The 24,563-nt window shown below is 43.6% G+C and overlaps 1 protein-coding gene across 1 annotated transcript in view; it reads left to right on the top strand.

The window, feature by feature from the left end:
- Window positions 1–97: 97 nt before the first annotated feature.
- The window catches only part of SNX18 (sorting nexin 18), a gene marked incomplete at its 5' end in the record, with an annotated part of 32,102 nt that continues 7,636 nt past the window's right edge, over window positions 98–24,563 (top strand). The window contains 2 exon segments of the mRNA XM_019808154.2: window positions 98–240; window positions 242–1,638. Coding sequence (XP_019663713.2) covers window positions 98–240; window positions 242–1,638 — 1,540 coding nt within the window.

Here is a 24,563-nt window from a genome sequence, read left to right as displayed (position 1 = left end):
GTCCCGCCGGCGGGTGCGGTGGCTCGGCCATCGCTTGCTCTCGCCTGGCGGGCGGCTCTCGGCCGTGGATTAGCGCAGCTGGGGACGTGGGAGGACGCGGGCCCCGCCCCCGGCGGCGGCGGCGGCGGCGGCGGCGGCCCAGCGNGAGGGGGTCAACAGCCGCGGCGACCGTGGCCTCTTCCCGGCCTCGTACGTGCAGGTGATCCGCGCCCCGGAGCCCGGCCCGGCGGGCGACGGCGGCGGGAGCCCCGGCTCGCTACGCCAACGTCCCGCCTGGCGGCTTCGAGCCCCTGCCCGCCGCGCCGCCCGCCTCCTTCAAGCCGCCGCCCGACGCCTTCCAGCCGCTGCTGCAACCGCAGCAGGCGCCGCCGCCGAGCACCTTCCAGCCGCCGGCCGCGGGCTTCCCGTACGGCGGGGGCGCCCTGCAGCCGTCGCCTCAGCAGCTCTACGGCGGCGGCTACCAGGCCAGCGACGATGACTGGGACGACGAGTGGGACGACAGCTCCACGGTGGCCGACGAACCGGGCGCGCTAGGCAGCGGCGCCTACCCGGACCTCGACGGCTCTTCGTCCGCGGGCGGTGCGGCGGGCCGCTACCGTCTGTCCACGCGCTCGGACCTGTCGCTGGCTTCCCGCGGCGGGTCGGCGCCCCCGCAGCACCACCCGTCCGGGGCCAAGAGCTCCGCTACAGTAAGCCGCAACCTCAACCGCTTCTCCACCTTCGTCAAGTCGGGCGGCGAGGCCTTCGTGCTGGGCGAAGCATCTGGCTTCGTGAAGGATGGGGACAAGCTGTGCGTGGTGCTGGGGCCCTACGGCCCTGAGTGGCAGGAGAACCCTTACCCCTTCCAATGCACCATCGACGATCCCACCAAACAGACCAAGTTCAAGGGCATGAAGAGCTATATCTCCTACAAGCTGGTGCCGACGCACACGCAGGTGCCGGTGCACCGGCGCTACAAGCATTTCGACTGGCTGTACGCGCGCCTGGCGGAGAAGTTCCCCGTTATCTCGGTGCCCCACCTGCCCGAGAAGCAGGCCACCGGCCGCTTCGAGGAGGACTTCATCTCCAAACGCAGGAAGGGCCTGATCTGGTGGATGAACCACATGGCCAGCCACCCGGTGCTGGCGCAGTGCGACGTCTTCCAGCACTTCTTGACCTGCCCCAGCAGCACGGACGAGAAGGCCTGGAAGCAAGGCAAGAGGAAGGCCGAGAAAGATGAGATGGTGGGCGCCAACTTCTTCCTGACCCTGAGCACGCCCCCCGCCGCCGCCCTCGACCTGCAGGAGGTGGAGAGCAAGATCGACGGCTTCAAGTGCTTCACCAAGAAGATGGACGATAGCGCGCTGCAGCTCAACCACACGGCCAACGAGTTCGCGCGCAAGCAGGTGACAGGCTTCAAGAAGGAGTATCAGAAGGTGGGCCAGTCCTTCCGCGGCCTCAGCCAGGCCTTTGAGCTGGACCAGCAGGCCTTCTCGGCCGGCCTGAACCAGGCCATCGCCTTCACCGGAGATGCCTACGACGCCATCGGCGAGCTCTTTGCTGAGCAGCCCAGGCAGGACCTGGACCCCGTCATGGACCTGTTAGCGCTGTATCAGGGACACCTGGCCAACTTCCCCGACATCATTCACGTTCAGAAAGGTAAAGCCTGGCCGTTAGAGCAGATGGTCTGGAATGTGTTTGTTGTTGAGGCTGATGAAAGGGATCATGTGGACAGAGATAAGGTAATCTATTTCAGACTAGTGTCCTACAGGATGGGAATCAAGCAGGAAATGTGGACAGCTGGCCTGTTTTTCTGAGTGTACGAAGGATTGTGGGCAGGTAGCTGCCTCCTTCAAGTGTTTTCAGACAGGGAGTGGGTACTCTTCAGAGAAAGTTCTGAGAGTACTTCTTAGGACAGTGCTATCATTTTAGAGTTTGAATAGTTGGGTAATGAGCTTCTGGGATCTGTAATCTTGTGCCTAGGGTAGAATTAGAAGAGGACCCAAACCCTGTTAGGCATCCATTTGAACACTGCTGGGTCACTTAGTGATGGGTTTCAGGAAGCATGGAAATACTGGGGAAGGACGGATATCTGCAAATAAAGGTCGGATATCTGCAAGTAAAGGTGAGTCCCACTTCTACTTTCCACGCCTCTCAATCCCTGGTTTGGTAGAGGAATTAGAATCCATTCTCTGAGGTTTTAGCCAGGGCAGTTTAAGAATGTCCTGCATAGGCTCCTTGCTTGCAACCTTTGTAGAATGAGGTGAACGGCTCACTCACCAAGGAGGGGGTCCTTCCAAATCCTTGAATGTGTTGTTGGCTCTGCTAAAATGCAGTATCCTGAAGCATCTGCAGGACTGATTTTGGTAGAAAATAGTAACTTTCTTGGCAGTTTACATTTTGTAAATGCAGTCTGAGATTGAATTAGCTGTTTGAGCAACCATACTGAACCTACATCTACATTCCTAATGCCTTTTTGTGTGTAAATTGCTGTGACTCCTTGACTTTTGTGCTAGTGCTGGTGCTGGTGGGACTGCCTCTGAGCCTTTAATGCAAGACCTTATATTTAAATACCATTGTGTTACATCAGCCTGGACCCATCTGCCTTTTTACATATTTTGTGAGTTTATGCAAATTGTTGGTAAATAGTGAAAAGGGTGGAGACAAGTACAGACAAGCAAGCAGATGCAGGTGACTGGCTATTGCAGAGTGCCATCAGTTCATTCCCTGACTTCCCTGTCACTCAGACCACACAGGGCCTTGTCAAGTGTCCTGCTGTTGGAACTGTTTATTAGAAAAGGTATGGTGTTTGTTCTAAGGTCGATTTTGAGTTCACAGCAGTTTTTTTAGTTTATTAAACTGTGTAGTTTGCTATTTTTTTTTTAATCCTAGAACTTAAATTGTATTCTGTTTGTTGGGATTTGAAAAGCTTCATTAAAACCAGTACCATTTTATGTTGTTTAAACAGACTCAAGGGCACTAAACATAGTCTTTAGGAAGTTAAGAGAGAAAATCAGTTAATATTAAGTATACTTTGTTTCCGCTGTGGCCTTGGTGTATAGTACAGGGAGTGTGTGTCCCTAGATGACATGTCTTTAGAATGTACTTGCCATTTAAAGCTATAGTGTGCAAAGCATAAGGCTAAAAGCATTTGCTTGCAACCAGTTTTTATCAAGGATGCTGGTGTTGGCGATTTTTAGGAATACAGATGAGACAGATTTTGTAAGTTATGCTAAAGCTTTTTGAACATATTGTGGACATTCAGAACTTGTGACTGTAAAGAGCAGCTCCCCGCCCCCCCGATTTAACTACACAGTTGCTATTGGAATGAATCTTTTTTAGTCTGAGCACTTGGGGATTTTGTTGACAGGTTGTTTTTTTCCTCTAAGGTCTCAAAGTGTAATCACATGAAAGATTTTACTGTGACTTTGGAGAGGAGAACAAAAAGAAGCAGCAAATGAAAAAATACCTTTAAGCAGCTTAAGCTGTCTTTTGTTTTTTAGTTCAAAGTTTATATTTCAACTTAGGGAGAAATTTAAAAATTAAAAATAATTACTTCAACTCTTAAGTTCTCATTTTTTACAGGAAGAGAAAAAGCAATTTCAGTGCTTCTGCATTTTACGTGTTCTAATCATATGTTAGGTCCACATTCAGATGAGACAGAAATGATTAGAAAGTACTTTTTAATTACTAACACAGTTAAGAAGGGGAGTTAATTAAGTTTTTTTCCCCTTAATTCCTGGGGGAAAGGACAGGAACGGTAGTCTCTTCTGAGCTTTTTTCTTATCCGGGAGACTGCTGTGGTCAGCTTTTTCAGTGTTCTAAAACGTGTGCTGTTTGATGCTGGGTCTGTGAGCCACATCTGACTATTTAGATTTAAGTTAATTAAAATAATATAATTCAGTTCCTTAATCACACTAGCTGTGTTTCCTGTGCTTTGTAGCAAGTGGCTAGCACACTGGACAATGGACATGGAGCAGACCCTTTTTCATCACTGCTGAGGTTCTATCGGACGGTGCCGTACTGCCATAGTTGAACTGCCTGTCCTTTCAGATTCCTCCAGCAGTTGATAATCTCTGCACATACTCTCCAGAGAGTTTACTTTTCACTTGGTCATCTCATGGCATCCCCTCCTTTCCACATGGGCTTAAGTAATAAAAGCTGGGAGGAAAAGCAGGCCCTGCCAGACCCCTCTCGACAGAGCGTCCCAGGCACTCAACTAGTGAATAATATTTCCGCGGTGTGAGGATGCTCATCTGCTCTGGATCCTGCCTTCATCGTTCATTCAGAAAATACAACTGGTTTCACAATGGATGTCTGAGACTGGTGAGGAACCAGCTCCAGAGCGAGGGTGGAAAACTCAAATATCTTTAAATGTGGTCGACTGGCATTCTTCTGACTATACTTAGTACTAAAACCGTTGCTTAAACTTAATAATGGTTTTAGTGTAAGTACTTTCTGTAGGAGCAAAGAAAGCCATATGGCTTCTTTAGCTAAAAGAGAATTCTAGAATTCTAATTTTTTTTCAACAACTCATGGAGGCTTAGAAAACAGACCTATTTTGGTTAATGGAGTTGAGTGTAGGAAGAAGGCAGTGTGCTGTATTCTGAAGTATAGTAGTTGGGAATTCAGAAGCTGTTTGAATTTTATTCATACTTTGCTCTGTCTTAACAAGAGTCCCTTAAATTCTTTGTTCACAGGCGGCTCATTGATTCCTGACTAGTCCCATGTCTGTCACTGCCGAGCTTTGTAACCCTGTGGTCTGATTTTCTTTTTTTGAAATGGTAGCATTTTATCTCCTCCCGTTTATCATCTCTGCCTGTAGTATGCCTTTAGAATGCTGATGTTGGCCAGTTTGGGGTAGTACATAGAATCGATTTCACTATCAGTTTCTTAGATTATTTGGTTCTGTTTCCAAAGATATGATTAATCTCTAATATTTAATAAGGCTTACTCTGGATGACAGTGAGTTGTTGTGGTTTAAAAGCTTTAGGCTTATCTCCTGGGGAATATCATGAAAGGGAAAGACTGTAATGCAGGGTGATGAGAAATGTTGGTTTCATCTTCATTTAGGAATGTCGACTAGATAGCAGGAGGGAGTTACTTAAAAGGAAGTTTCTTTATTCCTGAGAAAAGGTATAGGTCACGTAAAAGTGATTTGTTGATAAAATGTAGTGTCAGTCTATGAAGCAGGGTGGCAGAACTAGGTAAACAGACAGTCCTATTTTCTGTACTCCTAAATTAAATATGCAGCATTTCCACATTGCCCTCTGTAAACGTTCCAGATGGAGCCTTCTTTTCAACAAAACCCAGCCCCGGGACCTCAGGAATGGTACACCAGTCGTGGGCCTGTCAGTTCTCTGGGGTAGAGTTTCACCATTGTGCTTCCTTTCACCATGTGTAGGGTCCGTCTTATGTCCCTCAGACATTAATTAAAGATAGCTAGAGTCCTGGCAACGCACCCAAGGTAAGGCTGGGCCACAGTCAGCCCTTCCCTGTCTGCTCCCCATTCTCCTGTGGCTAAAAATAGACCTGAGAGGGCGGTGCCAGGAATACAGAGAGAGGGTCTAATAAGCAGGCTGTTTACAAACTCATCTTTATTTTGAAATTTCTGGGCTAGAAATTGAGGTCATTCATTTTTTGTTTTGTTTTAGCTCCATCTTAATTGAACCCATTTCTCCTCTCCCTTACTTCCACCTGCAGCTGTTTTTTTAGGAGACTTCAGTTCTAGCTGTAACCTTTGTCCCTATCTGTATTTTCTTAATGAAAATGAGGTTACCTTTGGGGCTTTTGAAAGAGATGCCTGAGTTCTTTGGTTAAAACGTCAGTGTGACCGGCTACAGTCAGTCTCGGTCATGAAGTTAGGTGGGGTTACTATTCATATAACCCTGTCCTTGGTTTCTCAGACTTCTTTTTTGAGCCATGACTCCTTGAAATCACACTGGGCAATCCTAGCCTGTTAGGCTGATCACAGCAGAATCAAAAGGCAGGTACCTAAGCTCCCACTCATGTTCTTCAGATAACTCTTTGGCTCAGTTGGATTTCCCTCTTTATTGGGAAATGTCATCCCACAGGTTCCTGTATAGTCATCTTAGGATTTCCAAACAGGAAGGCAAAACCCAAACAACAAAGAAGTTCTGTGAGAAGGTGTCAATTCTGTGCTAAACATGACCGTTCCTTTAAATTATGTTCTTTTTCTTCAGGCTGAATAAAAATTTATTGCTTTATTGTCTCGAAGTATTTTAAAATCAAAGTTTAATACGAAGTTCGATTTAATTGGCCATCTATTTATGAAACTTTATAATACCACAAACTAAATGATTATCACAAATAAAATGGCACAGTAAAGCTTAGCTCTTTGTTTGGAGATACTGTCCTTGGAGGACCTGTCCCATCTGTCACCCTTCACTTAGCACAGGCTAGATTCACGCATTGGGGGGGGGGGGATGGGCAGGACTCTGATCCTCACTGAGTTCTTTGACTGGTGGCAGAGAAACCATGTGCCAGGTTACTGAAAGCCCTCCCAAGGCTACTCAGGAGAGGTGGGGCTGGCCTGAGTCTGACAAGGGAGCTTAGTTAGCCCCACAAGCAAAGAGGGTTCATGTTCAGAGTCTCCTCACTGTGGGCCACTATGGAATCTGGGGACCACTGTGTGGCTGTGAGGGGAATTTTGGACAAGTTATTTTAACCTCGGTAAGTCTCAGTTTTCTCGTTGGTAAAGTGGGAACGCTTCTTCATAAGGTCACATTGAGGATTAAATGTTATGGTTCTCAGTAGTTACTCACTGAATGCTTAATTTTGGAAAGTAGAAAGATACTTTTAAAATAGGAAGCATTCTTCTTTAAAAGACAATTCCAGTAATCTTACATTCAATCCTGGTAGCCAACTGCCACCAGAATTGCAGGCAAAAGTATAAAAAGCCAATAAGTCATTGGTGTAGCAGTTAAATACTATTTTAACATGGCTGGTGTGTACTGCCCACCAGAAGAATGGTAACCAATAAATGCCAGTGTTATTTAGAGTCACTGGTTTGTTGTTCACATTAAGGGTTTGTGTAAATTGTCTCCTGTCAGCTAACTGTTCCCATCCTCTAAATTACTTGTGTCCTTGCACAAATCACTTTGACATTTCTGAGCTTCATTTCCCTAATCTGTAAATATAAGATTCCTGATCTCCTAGGTATCATTTGTTGATTGACTTTTTAGAAAAAAAAAAGCAACATCCATACATTGAAAATAAAATACTTAGGAAAGTACACCTGGGAGCATGAACATCCTTTATCAGTTGATATTGGCAACTGGCAAGTTGATGTGAAAGAAAATTCATGAACTTTCGGTTCAGATCAGCAAACATGCATTGGGCTTACCCCACCAGGTGCTGTGAGTGTAAAAGTGATGACTACCGGGCCTCCTGCCTGCTGGTGAGAGCTCCCAGGTATTTGGAAGCTGAGGTGTGGTGGACAGCTGGAGAAATTCTCTCTGACCCGAAGGAGGGCTATCATTAGTAGAGCCACCAGAGAGAGAAATTGCGATGGGCTTTCCCTCCTACAAAGTGTACTTCACTTTTAATTTTAAACACTATCTCCTCTTGAAAAGTAGAAACAATCTTGTATTGTAGCTTAATTGAACTTTAGTGTGAATGAGTGTTACTTCACTTGTCATTTTTACTCCTTTTTTTAGAATTTTATCTCTCACTGTAATTGGATTTTACTCTTCTGATAAAGAAATTTTATGTATTATTGGCAGGTAGGGAGACAGCAGTTAGGGACAGGGGCCAGGATCATTAAATTTATTCAGAGGATCGTCTGAGAGAGACATCTGTTTTACTCAACAAATATGTAAGTGCCCGTTTTAGATCGGGCACTGTTAAAGATGCTCGGGTTGCATCAGTGGTCAAAACAAAGATCACCGCCCTTGTGGAGCTTACATTCTAGCAGGGCAGAGACACAACAAAAAACACACACAGTGAGTACATTATCACATATGCAGTAGGGGAAAACATAAAAGTGGAGCGGGGCAAGTGATCAACGTAGTTCTCATTGAGAAGGTGAGATTTAGGTGGAAGCATGGAGAAGGTGAGGGAGTTAGCCAAACAGCTGTGTGCGGAGGAGAGCCTTTCAGGCAGAGGACATGGCTAGAGCAGAGGTGCTGAGGTGGGTGTGTGCTGCCAGGCAGTAGAAGGCCAGGTGATTGGAGCTAAGAGGATCTGGGTAGGAGATGAGGTCTTGGAAGGTCCAACTAGTAGGGCTTTGTAGGTCATTCATTGTCAGGACTTAGAGTGAAAGCTATAGTGAGATGGGAGCCATGACAGGATTTTAAGCCAAGGAATGACATCCACCTGGATCTTTTAACAGACTTACTCCAGTTGCTGTGTTGACAATAGAGTGGAGAGGAGGTAAGGTGTCAAAGGTAGGAACAGAGAGCCAGTAGAAAACTACCCCAATGATCCAGATGAGAGACGGTGGAGTACAGACTAGAGTGGGGACGATGGAGATGGTGAGGAGACATCCTAGTCTGGATATATTTTAAAGGTAGAATCATCAGATTTTCCTAAAGGATCAGATGGGGCATGTGAGAGGAAGAGGAATCATTAAGGGGGACTCAGCAGTTTTTGGCCTGACCAGTAATAAGAATGGAGTTTCCATCCACTGAAATGAGGGAAGGCCGTGAGTGGAAGAGAGGTGGGAATGGGAATCAGGACTTGAGTTTCATCCTTTTATTTTGATGGGGTCCTACATTCTGTTGACATCTCCCCACCCAACACATACACAGACAGTCAAGCCCTAGATCTTGTTCCCTCCTTGGAGTTTTCTACTTGGAGCCCAGTCCTTTCCACGTGGTCATGGCTGGTAGCATGCTCACTGGTGTGCCAAACAGTATACATTGTTCGATTATTGGGTAGTGTGTGGGGGTCATGTTTTTATGTTCCTCTAGTATGTAACACCATTACTTTGTACGTGCATAGTAAGTGCTTAAAGAATGCTTGTTGAATGAGAAAAGTAGGCATTTGATAAGTACTTCTTGATTTTGAAATAGATGTCTTCTATTATAGAATGTGTTTTTCTGTTCATATGGTGGTGGATACCAGAGTTTATAAAAGAGTATAGGAAATAAAGATAGGATCTGGATATATTTTATAGGTGAAGTTGTTAATTAATGTGAAAATGCTTTAGAAGTCTTAAACTTACATATCTATGAAGTAACTTCCCAAAACTTACTGGGGAGAAGAGAGGAAGTTTAAAAATGCTTTATTTTATATCCCAGAAAAATTAATGTTATGTACCTCATGATTTCACTTTATGTTGATTTTTGATGTTTAAAATTGCATTACACACTTTTTTCGCCTTTGGTAAGCTTTCATATAATACTTTTGTTGGAGTCCCTTTTGCTTAATTCCAAGCACGAGATCTAGAGAGAATACATTTCACCTCCTTGCATGACTTGGATGCACAAAGCACTGAGCTTAGGTGTTGAGTTGTAGGTGCCTACCGTCATGGAAGGTCCAGTTCTGTAACGGAAGTAGGATGTCTGTACAGAGAATTGGGAGATTGAGATCGATTTAACTTAGTGCCTATTTTAAGCATGCGTGGGAGTCCAGAGGATGAAGAGTCATTGTCAGCTGTGGTAGGGGCTTGGGTGGGTAGCATTTGTTTTTTTTGCCTCTGAAAGATGGTCATATTTTGACTTTTCAGAGGAAAATAGAAAGTGCATTCTTGATCTTGAAAATGCTTTAGGATGAGCATATTATAGCTGATACACTGCATGCCCAGTGCTCAGGTCAACAAGGCCACCTGACAAGTGAGTAGCTGTCACCATGCAGTGTGACATATGCAGTCGTGGGCATGTGCTGTAGTGTGAAATAGGCCAGAGTTGGGGTAATCAACTCTGAGGAGAGGAGAGAGTTCAAGGGTGGCTTCTCCCAGTCTTACTCTGAGAAGATTTTTGAAAAAAAAAAAAAAATTGGAAGTTTGCCTAGCAGGCAGAATGGGGGAAGGCATTCTGGGCAGAGGGAATCAATCATGTATAAAAATCAGGGATTAAATCCTGGCTGCCTCTCAGATTCAGCCCTTGAGTGGTTACAGCTGTAATTTGGTTCCCACCCTCAATCTAATCAGAATGTTAGGGACATGTGGCCTATACATTGGTGTTCTTGAAAGAGCTCCTCATGGGATTTAATGTGCCACTGGGTTTACAGCTGCTGCTGGAGGGGATGGAGGGGAGCATCGTGGAAGATCAAACAGGGTGTTGACATGCGTAGGCCTGCACTTGAGATTGACAGGTCCTAGTGACAGGTGTAAAGGATGGCTCGGTGAAGAGAGATAGGAGCCTCTTGCAGTGATTCAGGCAAAACATGATGAAATCCTAAACTGAGGCTGTGTCTGTGGGGTTGGGGAGGAGGAGACAGAAGGGGTATTTGCCTGCAGGAGTGAGGTACAGGGTAGGGAGGAGAATAAAATGACCAGCAGACTAGAGACTGGAGCTACCAACAGAGATGCTGGGTGATGGAGCAGGGGTCTGCAGGCCAAACCCACCCATGTGCCTGTTTATAGCACTTGAGCTAAGAGTGGCTTTTACATTTCTGAATTATTCCATTTTTAATGAGTATAAAAACCTCGCTTTTGCCTTGATGTGCAAAACTTCAAATATTTACTCTCTGACTCTAAGGAAAATGTTTGTTTACCCTTGACTTGGAGGCCAGGCAGGTTTGGGAGCTGGAGTGTGAGTAGTCATGGCCATTGCTACCACTTTGTGAGTCCGTGCTGTGTGAGTAGCAGGTTGTGGCAGTTACAGACACTGTGTCTGATCCCATTTAGGAGCGGGCATGAAGACGTGCCCTCTACAACCAGGGGGCGTGGAGTTCCTGCCAGCGTCACTGTGTAACCTGTTGCAGTTTCTCTGTTTGTAACATGGAGTAATCATTTTGCATGCCAAATACTTTGAAGCATGAAGTATTAGCTATTGTATTAGGTTCCCATAGCTGCTGTAACAAATTACCACAAGCTGGGTGGCTTAAAAAAACAAATTTATTCTCCTGCCGTTCTGGAGGCTAGAAGTTCGAAATGAAGGTGTCGGCACAGCCACACTCCATATAAAACCCCTGGGGAGATCCTTCCATGCCTCTTCCAGCCTCTGGGGGTTGCCGGACATCCTTGCTGTTCTTGGTCTGTGAACTCGCCACTCCGGTCTCTGTGTCCATCTTCTTCACCTGATGTTCTCCCTGTGTGCCAACTCTTTGTCTCCTCTTCTTGTAAGGACACTGGTCATTCTGGATTTAGGGCCTACCCTAAAGGGGATACTGTTCAACCCAGTACCGCTATTAACTTCCCCAAAGGGGTATTATCCCCATGTGATACCTTTGAAAACTGAGGCTCCAGGGGGTTCGGTGAATTTCAGGATTGCACAGCTAATAAGAAGAGCTAGAATTTGCGTTCATTTTTTGCCTTGACTTAAAACCTGTGTTCTTTATGCTGCAATCCGTAGCATGCCTGCCAGAAAATTTTTTATTCTTTGGACAGGCAACAGCCATTAAGGGTCTGAAACTGAAGAGTGACATCTGAATTATGATAAAAATAATATGTTTTGAGGACTTACCATGTGCCAGGCATGATGCTTCGTGTTTATATTCTTTATATCCATTTAAACCACATAGGAGATTTTAAGGTTAATACTCTCATTATCCCCATTTTTCAGACAGGAGGTGAGCCCCAGAAATTTAACTGCGAGCTCTTGGTGGTGTCCTTCACCTATGTACAGCCTGGCTCTGGGGCCAGGGCTTCCGGAAGCTTCTTCCTATTGGCTGAGTGCAGAGATGAGAGGGCTGCTGGAGTAGTCCAGGTTCTCTAGGCATGAGGGTGGCTTTGGAAAGTAAGCAGGTGAACTCGAGATACCTGCCAAGTAGAGTGGCCAGACTTGGTGAGGAGCGGCTCTCCTGAGGAGTCTAGAGTTACCTTCCAGGTTTTAAATTTGGTGACAGAAAGTAGTGATACCAGGGAGAGAAATAGGCAGGTTAAGAAGAGGAGCAGGATTACAAGGAAAGATAAGGAATGAAGATGATGGGAGTCTTAGAAGTCCTATTTCCTGGGCCTTTACTATATTTAGTTATATTGACATTTGTGAAAATCACAAAAGCTACCTATTGTCTGCAGTGAGACATCTTTAAATAAAAATGGGTGTCAGCATGGGGTCCTCTGTAAGTTTTTATGTTTTATGACATGTGTTTCAGGTCTTTTTAAAAATGATGTATTTCTAAGTGCCTTGTTTTGTCTTGAGATGGTTATTTATGGTCTAGTTCAAGGAAGCTCAGATGCAGCCAGAGTAAAGACTCATCACCCCTGGAAACCTGGTGCCTGCCAGCATGAGGAAGCAGGAAAACCCCAGGGTCAGAGGTGTTCTTAAGTTTGAAACAGCTGATTTAGGAATTGTCCCGGAGCTTAGTGATTGTAAAGTGCTGTGAAGTACTGCTTGTCAACCAAGGAAAGAGGCCGAGCTGAAGTTAAAACAAAAGCATTTATTTGGGGTCTCAGGATTACAGTTCCATGAACACAGATTTGGGCAGCAGACCAAATAGTGCCTCCCAGGGAACACAATCAAGGGTTTTTAAATCAAAAGGGAATGTATATGTTGCATACAAAGAATTTCGATTGGTGTTGGTGGCAGAAAACTAAAGGCTGGGCTGAATATAATTGGCTCCTAAGACTGTCACCCAGCAAAGTCTCGCTGTGGCAAGCGGCAGGGGTTTGGGCTAAGTCCTTGGGACACTGGTCTCTTGGCCCAGTTCACAAGTTCTTAGTCCCACACAGTGAGGACACGAGAACACACAGAAGGCCCATCTCGTTCGTGGCCTCCCAGCTCCACCCTTAAAACCCCCTGACTTAAGTGACCCTATTTCATTTCACCTTTCACACAGTCACAGTGGCCGTGCTAAATGCTGTGCTGCTCACCACTTACTCCCCCATAGTTTCAGTGGCAGTTTCTAACACTGGGGTTTACAGTTATAGTTCGAACGTTAAAAACTAGACGTTGTTTGGGAAAAATACTTGAAGGCACAAAATCTATTCTTTGAGATTACTTGTCTAAGTACAGTGCTAGCGGTGGCCCTCTCAGAAGCACTTACACAGTCAAGGACCTGGCTTCGGGTGTGTGGCTCCCGCCTCCCTGGTTTCTCTACCAAGCTGCTGCCACCTTGCTCTCCTTCTGCCCCGACAGAGCGGCTTGTCTGTTTAGCAGCTTCTGTGAGAGCTTTTAGCATGGGTCTCCCTTTATCTTCCTAGAGAAAAAAGAAACTATTAAAGGCAGTTTCCAAAGTTCATTCTTCCCTTTGGTTCAGATATGTTTTATTGTATGTCAGAGGTCATCTAAACCCAAAGTGCTGGCAGCTCGCCAACATCCCTATTGCTCCTGGATTGGTACAGATCAGTGTCCCTGCACGTATGTCAGCTAACAAAAGAATTAAAAGAATTAGGAAATTAGGGATTATGAGCTGCAGACTGTAGGCATCAATTGTGTTCTCTGAATCTAAACGATTATGTGGACTTTATTTTACAAAATTGGTTGTTTTTAAAATTTTTATTTTCATGATTATCAAGGATATTCTTTCTACCTCATTTGCTTAGGATTCTGTGGGTTTAAAGTCTTTAAGAAAAGAAACAATACATGTTTTTCTTTTCCTGTTCTCCAATTTTAAAGTCTTTATATTTGCATGGCCATGGGGAAGTAAACATTTTCACCATTGTATCCAGACTCTTCTGAAGTAAAAACATACTGTGTTTACAGAGTGCTCTTGACTCTATCACTCTAGTAACTTTAATACGTATTTAATATTCAGTATAAGCTGAAACACAAGAAACTTTATATAAAATTTCTTTGCAAAGAACAGCCTATTCTGCCAAAGAAGCCACAAGAGGTAGAATCACGCGGTTTCCCCCTTCATTTTTGGAACAAGGTGAGGTGTGGGAATGTATGTGCATGGTGAATAAAAGTAATCAAATGTGGTAAGATGTGATACACTTGAGTGAGTAGCTCTCATTTATACTGTCATTCTTGCCCTTACACATCTGGTGATTGCTGAACGGAGCTGGAAGGGCTGCTTCATTAGGATAGAACTAGGCTTTTACCTAGAACAGACTACTGCTTACTCTGTCTTCAGGACCCAACCAAGCTTAGAGGCCTGAATTCTTTAAACGATTAATTTTTACATCATCAACCAATATTTTTTTTCTTTTTTGCAGTTTATTACCCTTGTATCTGACCCTCTTCCCTCCTTTTTAAAATTACTCAAAAGTTCTCTTTGCCATTTATTGTATTTATGAATTGAAAGTAAATTTAACATTAATTTTACCTTTGGATTTTGATAGTTCTTGGCTTTAGGGACCTATAGTCCCTTCAAAAAATTTCTTTCACTGACTTGAGTTCAGTATTCCTATTAGCACCCTCCAGAGTTCATTGATGTGGTCCAAACTGTAACCCACGGGGTATGACTTGATGCAGCAACAGAGATTTGAGAGCCTGGAGTGAGGTGGTTCTAGGGTTGCTTATCCCCAAAATGAGGCTTCCGAGGGGCCTGTCCTTGTGCCGCCCTTGTGTGTTGCTTTGGGGCTCCTCCAAGGGCTTGGACATGATGTATGGGGCAGCCTCAGTTGGGCCAAGGACAAGGGAACTACCTACCTGAGTTGGGAAGCTGGGCAGACCCAGTTCCCATGCATCCAGACATCTTCAATAAAGTGATTTACCGTCCCTAAACTTCACTTTCTGCCCCTGAAAATGGGAGTGGTAATTGTTTTTCTTTTGAGGTTGAAGAGAAGGAAATGAGATACGTCAAGTGCAGAGCACAGGCTTACACAGTAGGTGTGATTCACTCACTTATGACTGTTTTGCCTGGATGGACAGCCATTCTGCCTCTCTCTCTGAAGGGGATGCTAGCCTTCATTTTTTGGGATGTTTTCAAAAAATACAGAAAAGTAAATATTGGAGCAGAGAGGGGAAAGAGTAATCAACCAGTGTGGGTGGAGACTGAAAGGGAGGAAGGAAAGGGGAGGGGCAGAGGTTAATGGGGAGTTAGCAGGGCCAGAGGGTGTGGTGACCAGTGATGAGAGGATAAGAGCAAATTGGTCACATTGACCAAATTAGCATTTTCTTTCAACGTTTCATGTGTAGGAGGGAATAAAGAAAAACAGGCCTAGTCCAGTCTTGGGCAACTTCTCCTCAGTTCTGTTGCCTTTCAGCCCACCTCCTCCTGTGTTGTCCCTCGCACCATGGCTTCCGGTTTTCTGGGACAAGGTCCTGGGAAGACAAAATCTAGTTAATGTTTTTGCCACATTCATGATTTCAAAATTAAATAAAGTGCTGGCTTTTTTTTTTTCCCCTTCCTTTTTCTTTCTTTTTTTTTTTTTTTAAACAAAATGTAGCCTTTGGATCACTATTGCTTAGTGATTAGGCCTTTTGTATAATTGGTCTGGGAGGGACAAAACCTACGGAGCATAAGAGATTTGGTTGAGGGAGGGAAGGAAGGCAAAGTTCAGGTGCTGACACTGCTGGCCCTGGCTGGAGGTGGAAGCCTTTGAAGCAGCCAGCAAGCCCGGGGGGCCTGAGGAGGTAGAAGAGAGGGGCATAAAGAGGGAAGCTGAAAGGAGGCCACCCAGCTTCTTCAACTGAGTTGAAGACTCCTGTTTAAAATGCCTGAAACAGTACAGTGTTTGAGAGGTCGTCCCCCCCCCCCCCCCCCCCCCCCGTCCAGTTTTGCCGGGAAATCAGAAGGAAATGAAACGGTTGAGTGTGACTGACTGCATTTGCTGGTGCGTCTGGGTGAGCTGGCAGCGGGCTCTTGATACGTGCTAATTGACTACATGACACCAGGCCTTTGCTCCTCTCATTTTACAGAAACCAAAGTGACACTGAAATGCTCCTTAAACAGTTTTTACTGATGGAAAAAATTTAATGCTATGTAAATAATAGGGTGCCTTTGAAAATGGTGCTGACTTTCCGGATCATAATTAATCTATAAAATGAATTTGAGTCCTTTAAAGTTGTCGTAGGAATGAACCCTGTCATATGATTCAATTCCTTAGTTGTAATTATTTTGTATTCTTTGGAAACATGCATAATGTAATGGCTCAGAAATTGAGCACATGTGGATTACGAACCAGGACATAGTCTATGGTTTCATATGCTTGGCTCTTTGCAGCCTGAGCAGGCTGTAAACTGTGGGAGATGGCTCCCAGTGGAGAGATCCAAAGAAAATGGTAGAAGAGGGGCGGGATTGAATTCAGGACATGAGTTCCGTGGAGCTTGGGGGCAGTGATGAGGCAGGGGGCAGAGTGCCTTTCTTTGAGCCTGGGCGATTGCGAAGTATAAAAATGAACCTGTTCGGAAGGAACTGCGCATGTGCAGAGTCAGCTGACAATGCCAAAGACGTCCAGGAGATCGTGTTTACGACAGGTCCCAGAGCAAAGTGAAAATCCTGGTGTAGTTTTCGTGTCACTGCTCCCATTGTGCAAAGGAAGGGACCCTCTTCAACAGAGTGGAGCAGAGGCCCTGCAGGGAGTGTTAAACGGAGAGTGGCAGGACTGGCTGGCAGGTGGGTATGGGGGCTGCTTTGTCGTGAAGTAGCTGTGGTAATTTGGACGAGGCACTTAGCCTCTTACTGGTAAGATTGAGAGAATGGTGCCAGAAACTCTTTCTTCGAAGGCCCTTTCGCTCTTAAGGAAACAACAGCAACACACATGCAGACTCTGGGAACCAGCTGTACTCGTCATCTCAGAATCAGCCCTACTGACTTCTCCAGTGGGTGTCTTGTCTGGGCTGCAGTGAGGAGAGGAAAGTCCTCAGGGTCCCTGCTCCTCCTTTTGGAATAAAGTCTTTGGGTTGTTAGTTCCTCTGTGAACTTGCTGTTTTGTGGAGAGATTCTAATAATTCGCCCAGCTAATTTAATAAATTGAGTGCCCAACCGAAAGTTCATTCTTAACCTGTAAGCCTTTTTGGGAGGCCATCTCTCCTTTCTGCCTCCTTCCACAGATCCCTGAGGCAGAGAAGCAACTGAAATGCACGGACTCAGCCGGGGGTCCTGGGGTGCAGCCCGGTGACTGTGGCTAGTTAGGGAGCACAGTCATGGGGAATGGTTGAAATATGTTGCCTCACTTTTGATCATACTTTTTCAACTGTACTTCAAATAGAAGAACGTATTTTAAGTTGCGTAACGTGGGGAGGCCGCAGTGTTTCATGTGTTAACCTTACACGTTTCTTTTCCTCTAAACCAGAAATGTGACCATTCTCTTGGCTATTTATTTTATGAAGAAGAATGTACTCACGCTGCTCTGTGTCGTCAGCCCCCTCTTATTTAATCTCAGAATTAAATACTAGCCGTTTTCTGTTCATAAGAAACTCCTAGTAACTTAAAAATCTTTGCAATTACCTAATGTCTGCCCGTTAGCCCAAGAAACAGTTTCATAGTTTTGTACTTACATTCCCATTCTAAAATGTTCTTCCCTCTCGTCACACCTATTTTAAATTTTCTTTTGTTTTAAAACCGTTGTCCTACCCATGAGTATCGCGGGGTCTCTTGTTTAATCCGGCAGTGGCCACTTTGGACCTTTGACTTTTCGGGTGTAATTTCTCTACTGTGTTCTTTCATTTCCTTTGTTTTCTTTTTTGTTTGTTTGTTTGTTTATTTTGAAGGCAACGTGGCAGGATGATTTTTATGAGGGGAGCGGGCTGGCAGGAGGCAGATTCCTCCTAAATTAGCCACTTAAAAAGTAGAGATTTTGAAAACCTTTGCCTGTTTTTGTATTTATTCTGTGATAAAAATGTGTGTTCCCTTTGTTCTCTGGATTCTGGGCAACGTTTTTGACTTTTATTTACACTCCTCTTGGATTTGGTAAGAAGCAGTGCAGCCGAGAGGATGTTTAAATGGTGCTGTAATGCCTTGTTACGGCTCTGCGGCTGGTTCCACGAGCCTCTGCTCTTGCTTCTTAGGCAGTTACACATTAATTTTTAAAGCCATCCTAAAAGTAGCAAGTGTGTAGTGATCTAACTCTGTCCCAATGTTTTTTTTTTCTCCAGCCTCTCACTCCTTAGAGGCTAAACCTGATTGAAAATCTGGCCATCTCCGCTTTTCTTGTGACATTCAAAATTTTAAATATGAAAATCTGTGCGACAGGTAAAAACATGTACAGATAATTCCTAGTTTGAGACTTGTCAAATCAACTGTGGGAACACAGCCGCTTATGACAAAACCCAAATTCTAGTTCTAATAATACTATTTCGTTTACATCCAAGCAGTGTTTGTGATGCCATTTCTATTGGAGAAATAGGTCCCTGCGTTCATTGTGACAGGACCCAGGGTTTAGAAGCGCAGTGGGTGGAGGGAGGGTAGAGGGAAGCTTCTGGGGAACTTCAGAAAGTAGATCTGTTTGTCACACCCCAAGGGGTGAAACACCCTTGCCGTTTGTTTACATGGACAGCTTGAGCTGTTCAAAAGATGGTGCTTTTTTTCCGTTTACTCCCAGGCAGTAAACCGGTCAGTTAACTTCTATAACTAGCTTACTGAATAATTTGACTTTATCTTTTTCACAAAAAAGAAATCACGCTAAACCCTTCCTACACGTGAAAATATATATGGAAAAACTAGCTGGACTATTGTGAGATGAATATTTAAAACCAAAATGGCTTCCTTCTTAAAGGAAATAATATTTTTTTAAAAAACTTTGTAAAATATTTTACAAAAGATAACATATATATTTTTTAATCGGCTTAGGATGTTGTTGTCATCCTGAACTTTCACAACTAGCTCATAGAGTGTACTGGGCTGCTGTCACTTCAACGCAGGATATATTCAGGAACTCTTAATGATTTTTTAAAAAGTATATTGCTTTCAGCTTGTTTTGTTGTTAATCAGTTTTCTTCTGAAAGCAGATCTGGAGTAAATCAGTTTAGCTACATTTGAGTTAAAAAGGAGGTTGTTTTAAGATTTGCTCTTAATTCATGGTACCAATCTCACAACTCCTTGCTTATACATGGCATTCACTGTTCTACCAGAGTTTGTACATTTAAAGTGTGTTCCTCAGTACCTTCAGATGCTGTTTTGTATGGGTCCCTAACTGTTTCAGGCATGGAAGTCACCTTAAAAAATAATTTGAGCCCCCAAAACAGGAACTATGTCTCTTTTAAAAAAAAATCTCTCATATCTCCTATCACCCTACTGCTGTAGTCCTGACACATTATGCTATTGGATTTGAATTGCATTAAGTGGGTTAAACCAAAATTCCAAGTGGAATTGGCCTTTGGGTGCTTACTCTCCTTAATGGTTTATTCTGTCCTTCCTAGTTTGCAAATAAAGTAATTTTCTTTTTTTTTTTTTTTTGCTGGGATGTCCAACTGTGTCAGAGCAAACAGAGGCAAAGTCTGTGTATCCAAAGGGATTGTGTGTTACTATTTTTGGTTGCAGTTCTTAATTTATATAATCTTTCAATAGGATCTAAGCAGATAGTAAGAACAAGTGAGAGAAAGATACCCCCTTCCCTCCGCTGTACGTCTGGGCTTAGATGTTTCAAAATCATGAAGTATATGCTGCTGCTTCAATGTTTTGTTTTATGGCACCTAAATGTTGTTACAAAGGCAGGAAAATCAGACATCTTATAAATATTAAATTGCTTTACAGGCACAATTAGTGAATTCAGTGAGGTTAATAGGATTCCAGAGAGAAGTTTTCAAAACCTATATTGTTCTTTTATATGCTCACAAGGCCTTCTGAATTGCGTATCAAAACAGAAGCCAGGGACTTCATCAGGAAGGTGAGGAGGGTGGTACAGGAGCCTCAGCCACGGGTATGGGGCGTGTGGGGAGGCCCACGGCCCAAAGGAGGAGAACTAGCTGATTCTCAGATGCCCAGCTATAATTCCCCAGCACGCTGCTCACCTAGGTCTGCCTGGCTGCTTTGCCCATTCAGGCTTCAATTTCTTTTCTAAATATTTCTAAACAGTGTTTGCTTTGAAGTTGATCATGCATTCCCATTCCATATCCACATCTTACCTGGTTACCTGGCCAGTTTGAAACTTGAAGAGGTTGAGTAGCTTCCCCAGTTTTCTTATAAAAATAAGAGTAACATCTGTTGTAAAATTGCAGTAGGGTTAGTGATAGTGATAGTATATGAAAAGTGCCTCTCTCTCTCTCTCTCTGTGTGTGTGTGTGTGTGTGTGTGTATGTATGAACACACACACACATATATATATTGTACAAGTATAATTAATATACAGTGTTACATTAGTGTCAGGTGTACAATTTAATGATTCAACAGTTCTGTACATTACTTAGTGCTCATCAAGATAAGCGTACTCTTAATCCCCTTTATCTGTTTCATCCATACCCCACCCACCTCCCCTCTGGCAACCACCAGTTTGTTCTCTGTATTCAAGAGTTGTTTTGTTTGTCCCTTTTCTCACTTTGTTTTGTTTCTTAAATTCCACATATGAGTGACAGGATATGATATTTGTGTCTCTCTGGCTGACTTATTTCACCTAGCATTATACCTTCTTGCTCCACCCATGTTGTTGCAAATAGCAAGATTTCATTAATTTTTAAGGTTGAGTAATATTCCTGTGTGTGTGTGTGTGTGTGTGTGTATTTGTGTATCACACATCTTTTTAATCCATTCTATCATGGACTCTCAGGTTGTTTCCATATCTTGGCCATTGTAAATAATGCTGCCATAAACATAGGGGTGTGTGTATCTTTTCAAATTAGTGTTTTTGTTTTCTTTGGGCAGATACTCAATAGTGGAATTACTGGATGATGTGGTAATTCTGTTTTTAATTTTTTGAGTAACCTTCATGCTGTCTTCCACATTGGCTACACCAATTTGCATTCCTACAAACAGTGTATGAAGGTTCCCTTTTCTCCATATCCTCACCAAAACTTGTTATTTCTTGTGTGTTTTATTTTAGTCATTCTGACAGGTATAAAGTGATATCTCATTGTGGTTTTAATTTGCATTTCCCCTGATGATATGTGATGTTGAGCATCTTTTCATGTATCTCTTGGACATCTATCTGTATGTCTTCTTTAGGAAAATGTCTATCTAGGTCCTCTGCCCATTTTTTAATTGGATTATTTGGTTTTCTTGGTGTTGAGTTGTAGAAGTCCTTTATATATTTTAGATATTAATCCCTTATCAGAAATATCATTTGCAAATATCCAATTCAGTAAGTGGGTTTTTTGTTGATGGTTTCGTTGGCTGTGCAAAACCTTTTTATTTTGGTGTAGTCCTGATAGTTTAATTTTGCTTTTCTTTCCCTTGCCAGAGAAGACATATCTAGAAAAAGTGTCTACCACTGATGCCAAAGAAATTACTGCCTGTGTTCTCTTCTAGGCGTTTTATGGTTTCAGGTCTCACATTTAGGTCTTTAATCCATTTTGAGTTTATTTTTGTTCATGGTATAAGAAAGTGGTCCAGTTTCACTGTTTTGCATATAGCTGTCCCGTTTTCCCAGTACTGTTTGTTGTCTTCTTCCCATTGTAAATTCTTGCCTCATTTTTAGTAATTGACCATAAAAATGTGAGTTTATTTCTGGACTCTATTCTGTTCCATTGACCTGTGTGTCTGTTTTTGTGCCAGTACCATACTGTTTTGATTGTTACAGCTTTGTATATCTTGAAATCTGGAATTGTGATACTTCTAGCTTTGTTCTTCTTTTTCAAGATTGCTTTGGCTATTCAGGGTCTTTTGTGGTTCCATACACATTTTAGGATAGTGTCTAACGTATACTGTTACTGTGTTTGGAAGTTACCATTTACTTTTTATATATGCCTGTTCCCTGCTCACTTCCCCACGCACACTTGTCCTTAGTACAAGTGCCTGGCATGGAGTAGGTCTTCTGAGCGTTTTCCCTTGGATACAATTTCACATATTATCTTGGAGAAAGACATATTTAACTTCCATGCAGAATTACGTACCTTGTGGTCCTATTTCACTTCATGTCCTGATTGTGCCGTCCTCCGTGTGATTTGCCAGGCGGCTTCCTCGAGAAGGAAGCAGGGAGTGGGGTGTTGAATGCTGAATATTTGAATCTCCTTGTAGCAGTATGGTCTATACATGTCAGGTCTTCCATAAACGTTTGTTGGATGAATGAAAACCCTTGCCTCAGAGCCGAACCTGTTGGGGACTTTGAAGGTAGCAACATTTGTGTTATTTATTAAATTCATACTAGGGAGAAAAATGAGTCTTAAATTCCTGTTGACTCCTTTGGGATGTACACTTAAAAATTATATTTAAAACTTAAATGCCAAAGGTCCTTCGGCCTCAGGGAGATTTAATACTTGCTGTCGTGTCCAAGAGTTTTAAAAATGTATGCCCATGTGATAAATTGCGAGAACTTCAGACTTGGTTTCTAGAGAGGCACTTCTGTAATTCCGTATCCTATAAGGGTCTTTTCTAACAATATGGTGATTTCATTTAGAGTTGGACGAGCTGCTACTTAGTTGACGTTCACCGAGCTCCAGGCCAGGCTTCAGAAGCTCTGTCTGCAGGACTCTGTTCTCCAGGCTGTAGGAACTAGAACAAGTAATATTTGCAGCATGCTGCAGAGACGCAGCATGGATGTGCAGGGTAGGACACCGTGTGTCTTCAGTGTTTGCCCAGTGCTCTCGGGCGCCTGGGAGTGGAATCATGATAAAATAGTCAAATCACTTGAGGTGCCTGGGTGGCTCAGATGGTTAATGTCTGCCTTCGACTCAGGTCATGATCCCAGGGTCCTGGGATCAAGCCCCGCGTCGGGCTCCCTGTTGGGTGGGCAGCCTGCTTCTCTCTCTCCCTCTGCTGTTCCCCCTGCTTGTGTTCTCTCGCTCTGTCAAATAAATAAATAAAATCTTAAAAAAAAAATAGTCAAATCACCTGAGCCTTTTCTCTTAACTTCCCGTTTTCTGTCAGTCTGTCTCTCTTTGCCATTTTATATATTTCATAATTGCATATTCTCAGTCATCTTTTTGCAGAATTTTTCCTTTATTTCTGCCTCATATGCTTTCCTGGTCTTTTTGACTGTAATTTTTTGTATATAAGTTGTGAGACTTGTAAATTATAAGAAAGATAAATTTGCTATAAAAATTTCTTTCTCTTTTTTGGGGGAGAGTTCTTTCTCGTTATGAATGACAAGCAGGCAGATTTTATGGCTTCACTAGTCCTGCCAGCAATGGCAGACTGGTGACAAGTGCCCAATTTCAGAGGGATGGCTTCCTGGTGGGATTGGTCAGGGTGCTTCCTGAAGCCATGTTAATGCAAATGATTTCTCTCTGCGGAGGAGCTACCTGCATCTCTGCTATGGGGTCAAGTGGAAGTCTCTACTGCTGCTCACTTGAAGACCTCATTTAGGATAAAGAAATGAAAATGTACATACATATCTGTAAATGTATTTTAATTTCTTTTAATTTCTCAGGTCCTTGAGATATGCCCAAAAACACCCCCCAAAAACAAGCACGCTGTTTACCCTCTAAGGGTTTTTATGTAATGCTAGGTTTAACTCTGTATTTTTTAGAAGATTTGAAGAAATTTAGAAATAGGGCTTTTCCCCTTGTGTATTTCACCATTAGCTAAAACTGAATATTTCTGAACCAGACTTCCTCAGCTTTCCCACCTCCTCCTAAACTGGTTCCCTTCTTTTGTCCCCCTTAGTATCACCATGTTCAAGACTGCCCAGCCAGGTGTCCTGGACATTTCTCTCTCACCTTTCGTCATGGGTTGGTAGAGTAAGTGCTAGATGGAGTCGGGAAATCTGAATTCTTGAGCTGGCCATGTTCAAGTGATTTGAGCTTTATCATCATTTATTTCCAAGAACCCATGAAGATCATCCTTCGTTTCCTGCCCCTAAACATCCTTATTAGCTCTCTGTGTCTTTATGTGATGATGCTTTTGGGGGAAGTTATGCCATCATGTGGCACCTGCCGGAGTGACTGTCCCTTTCCTTCCCCCTTGTACACACCCTGTGGTGACATTTCTTGACAAGAGGCTGTGGCCCCTCTGGCTTCATTCCTAGGTCATCCCTAGAGCAGACTCAAAACTCCTTGATCCTTACAGCCCCTAAAGAAAAGGTGGCAAATTCTTACTTCACAGGGCTCAGTGCTCCAGGTGGAACATGGAATCGCCCCTTCATTGGCCAGCCCCACTGATGGTGGCCTCCCATTGTAGAATGCCATCATTTCCAACACCCCTCCATGACATGGCATGATTTCTAAAACACAGAGTTGGCACTAACTTGTTTCAGAGTACAGTTCTAGAATCTTCTACAAGAATTCTTCAGGGAGACTTTCTGAGGAAGTAGATTTGTACCTTCTTTGGGATAATGTGTTTATGGTTAACTTTCTTATTATATAGGTGTGTGTCATGGCATCACACCCTTTCTCTTAAGTAAAAATCACACTTTCTTGGTTTGTATTTTAGAGACAGCTCCTTGCAGTTTATGATCTATTCCATATAGTCTCTCTACTTGGAGGAGATAAAACATACTGTCGATACTTGGTCACTTGGCAAATGCTGGTTTTGAGAAATGAAATCGCAGCAGTGGAGGGTGGGTTTCAGAAACCCTGTTGATTCATTTTTTTTTTTTT

Source organism: Ailuropoda melanoleuca, chromosome 3 (assembly GCF_002007445.2).
Source record: "Ailuropoda melanoleuca isolate Jingjing chromosome 3, ASM200744v2, whole genome shotgun sequence".
Taxonomy (NCBI): Eukaryota; Metazoa; Chordata; class Mammalia; order Carnivora; family Ursidae; genus Ailuropoda; species Ailuropoda melanoleuca.
This window is presented reverse-complemented; position numbering and strand designations above follow the sequence as displayed.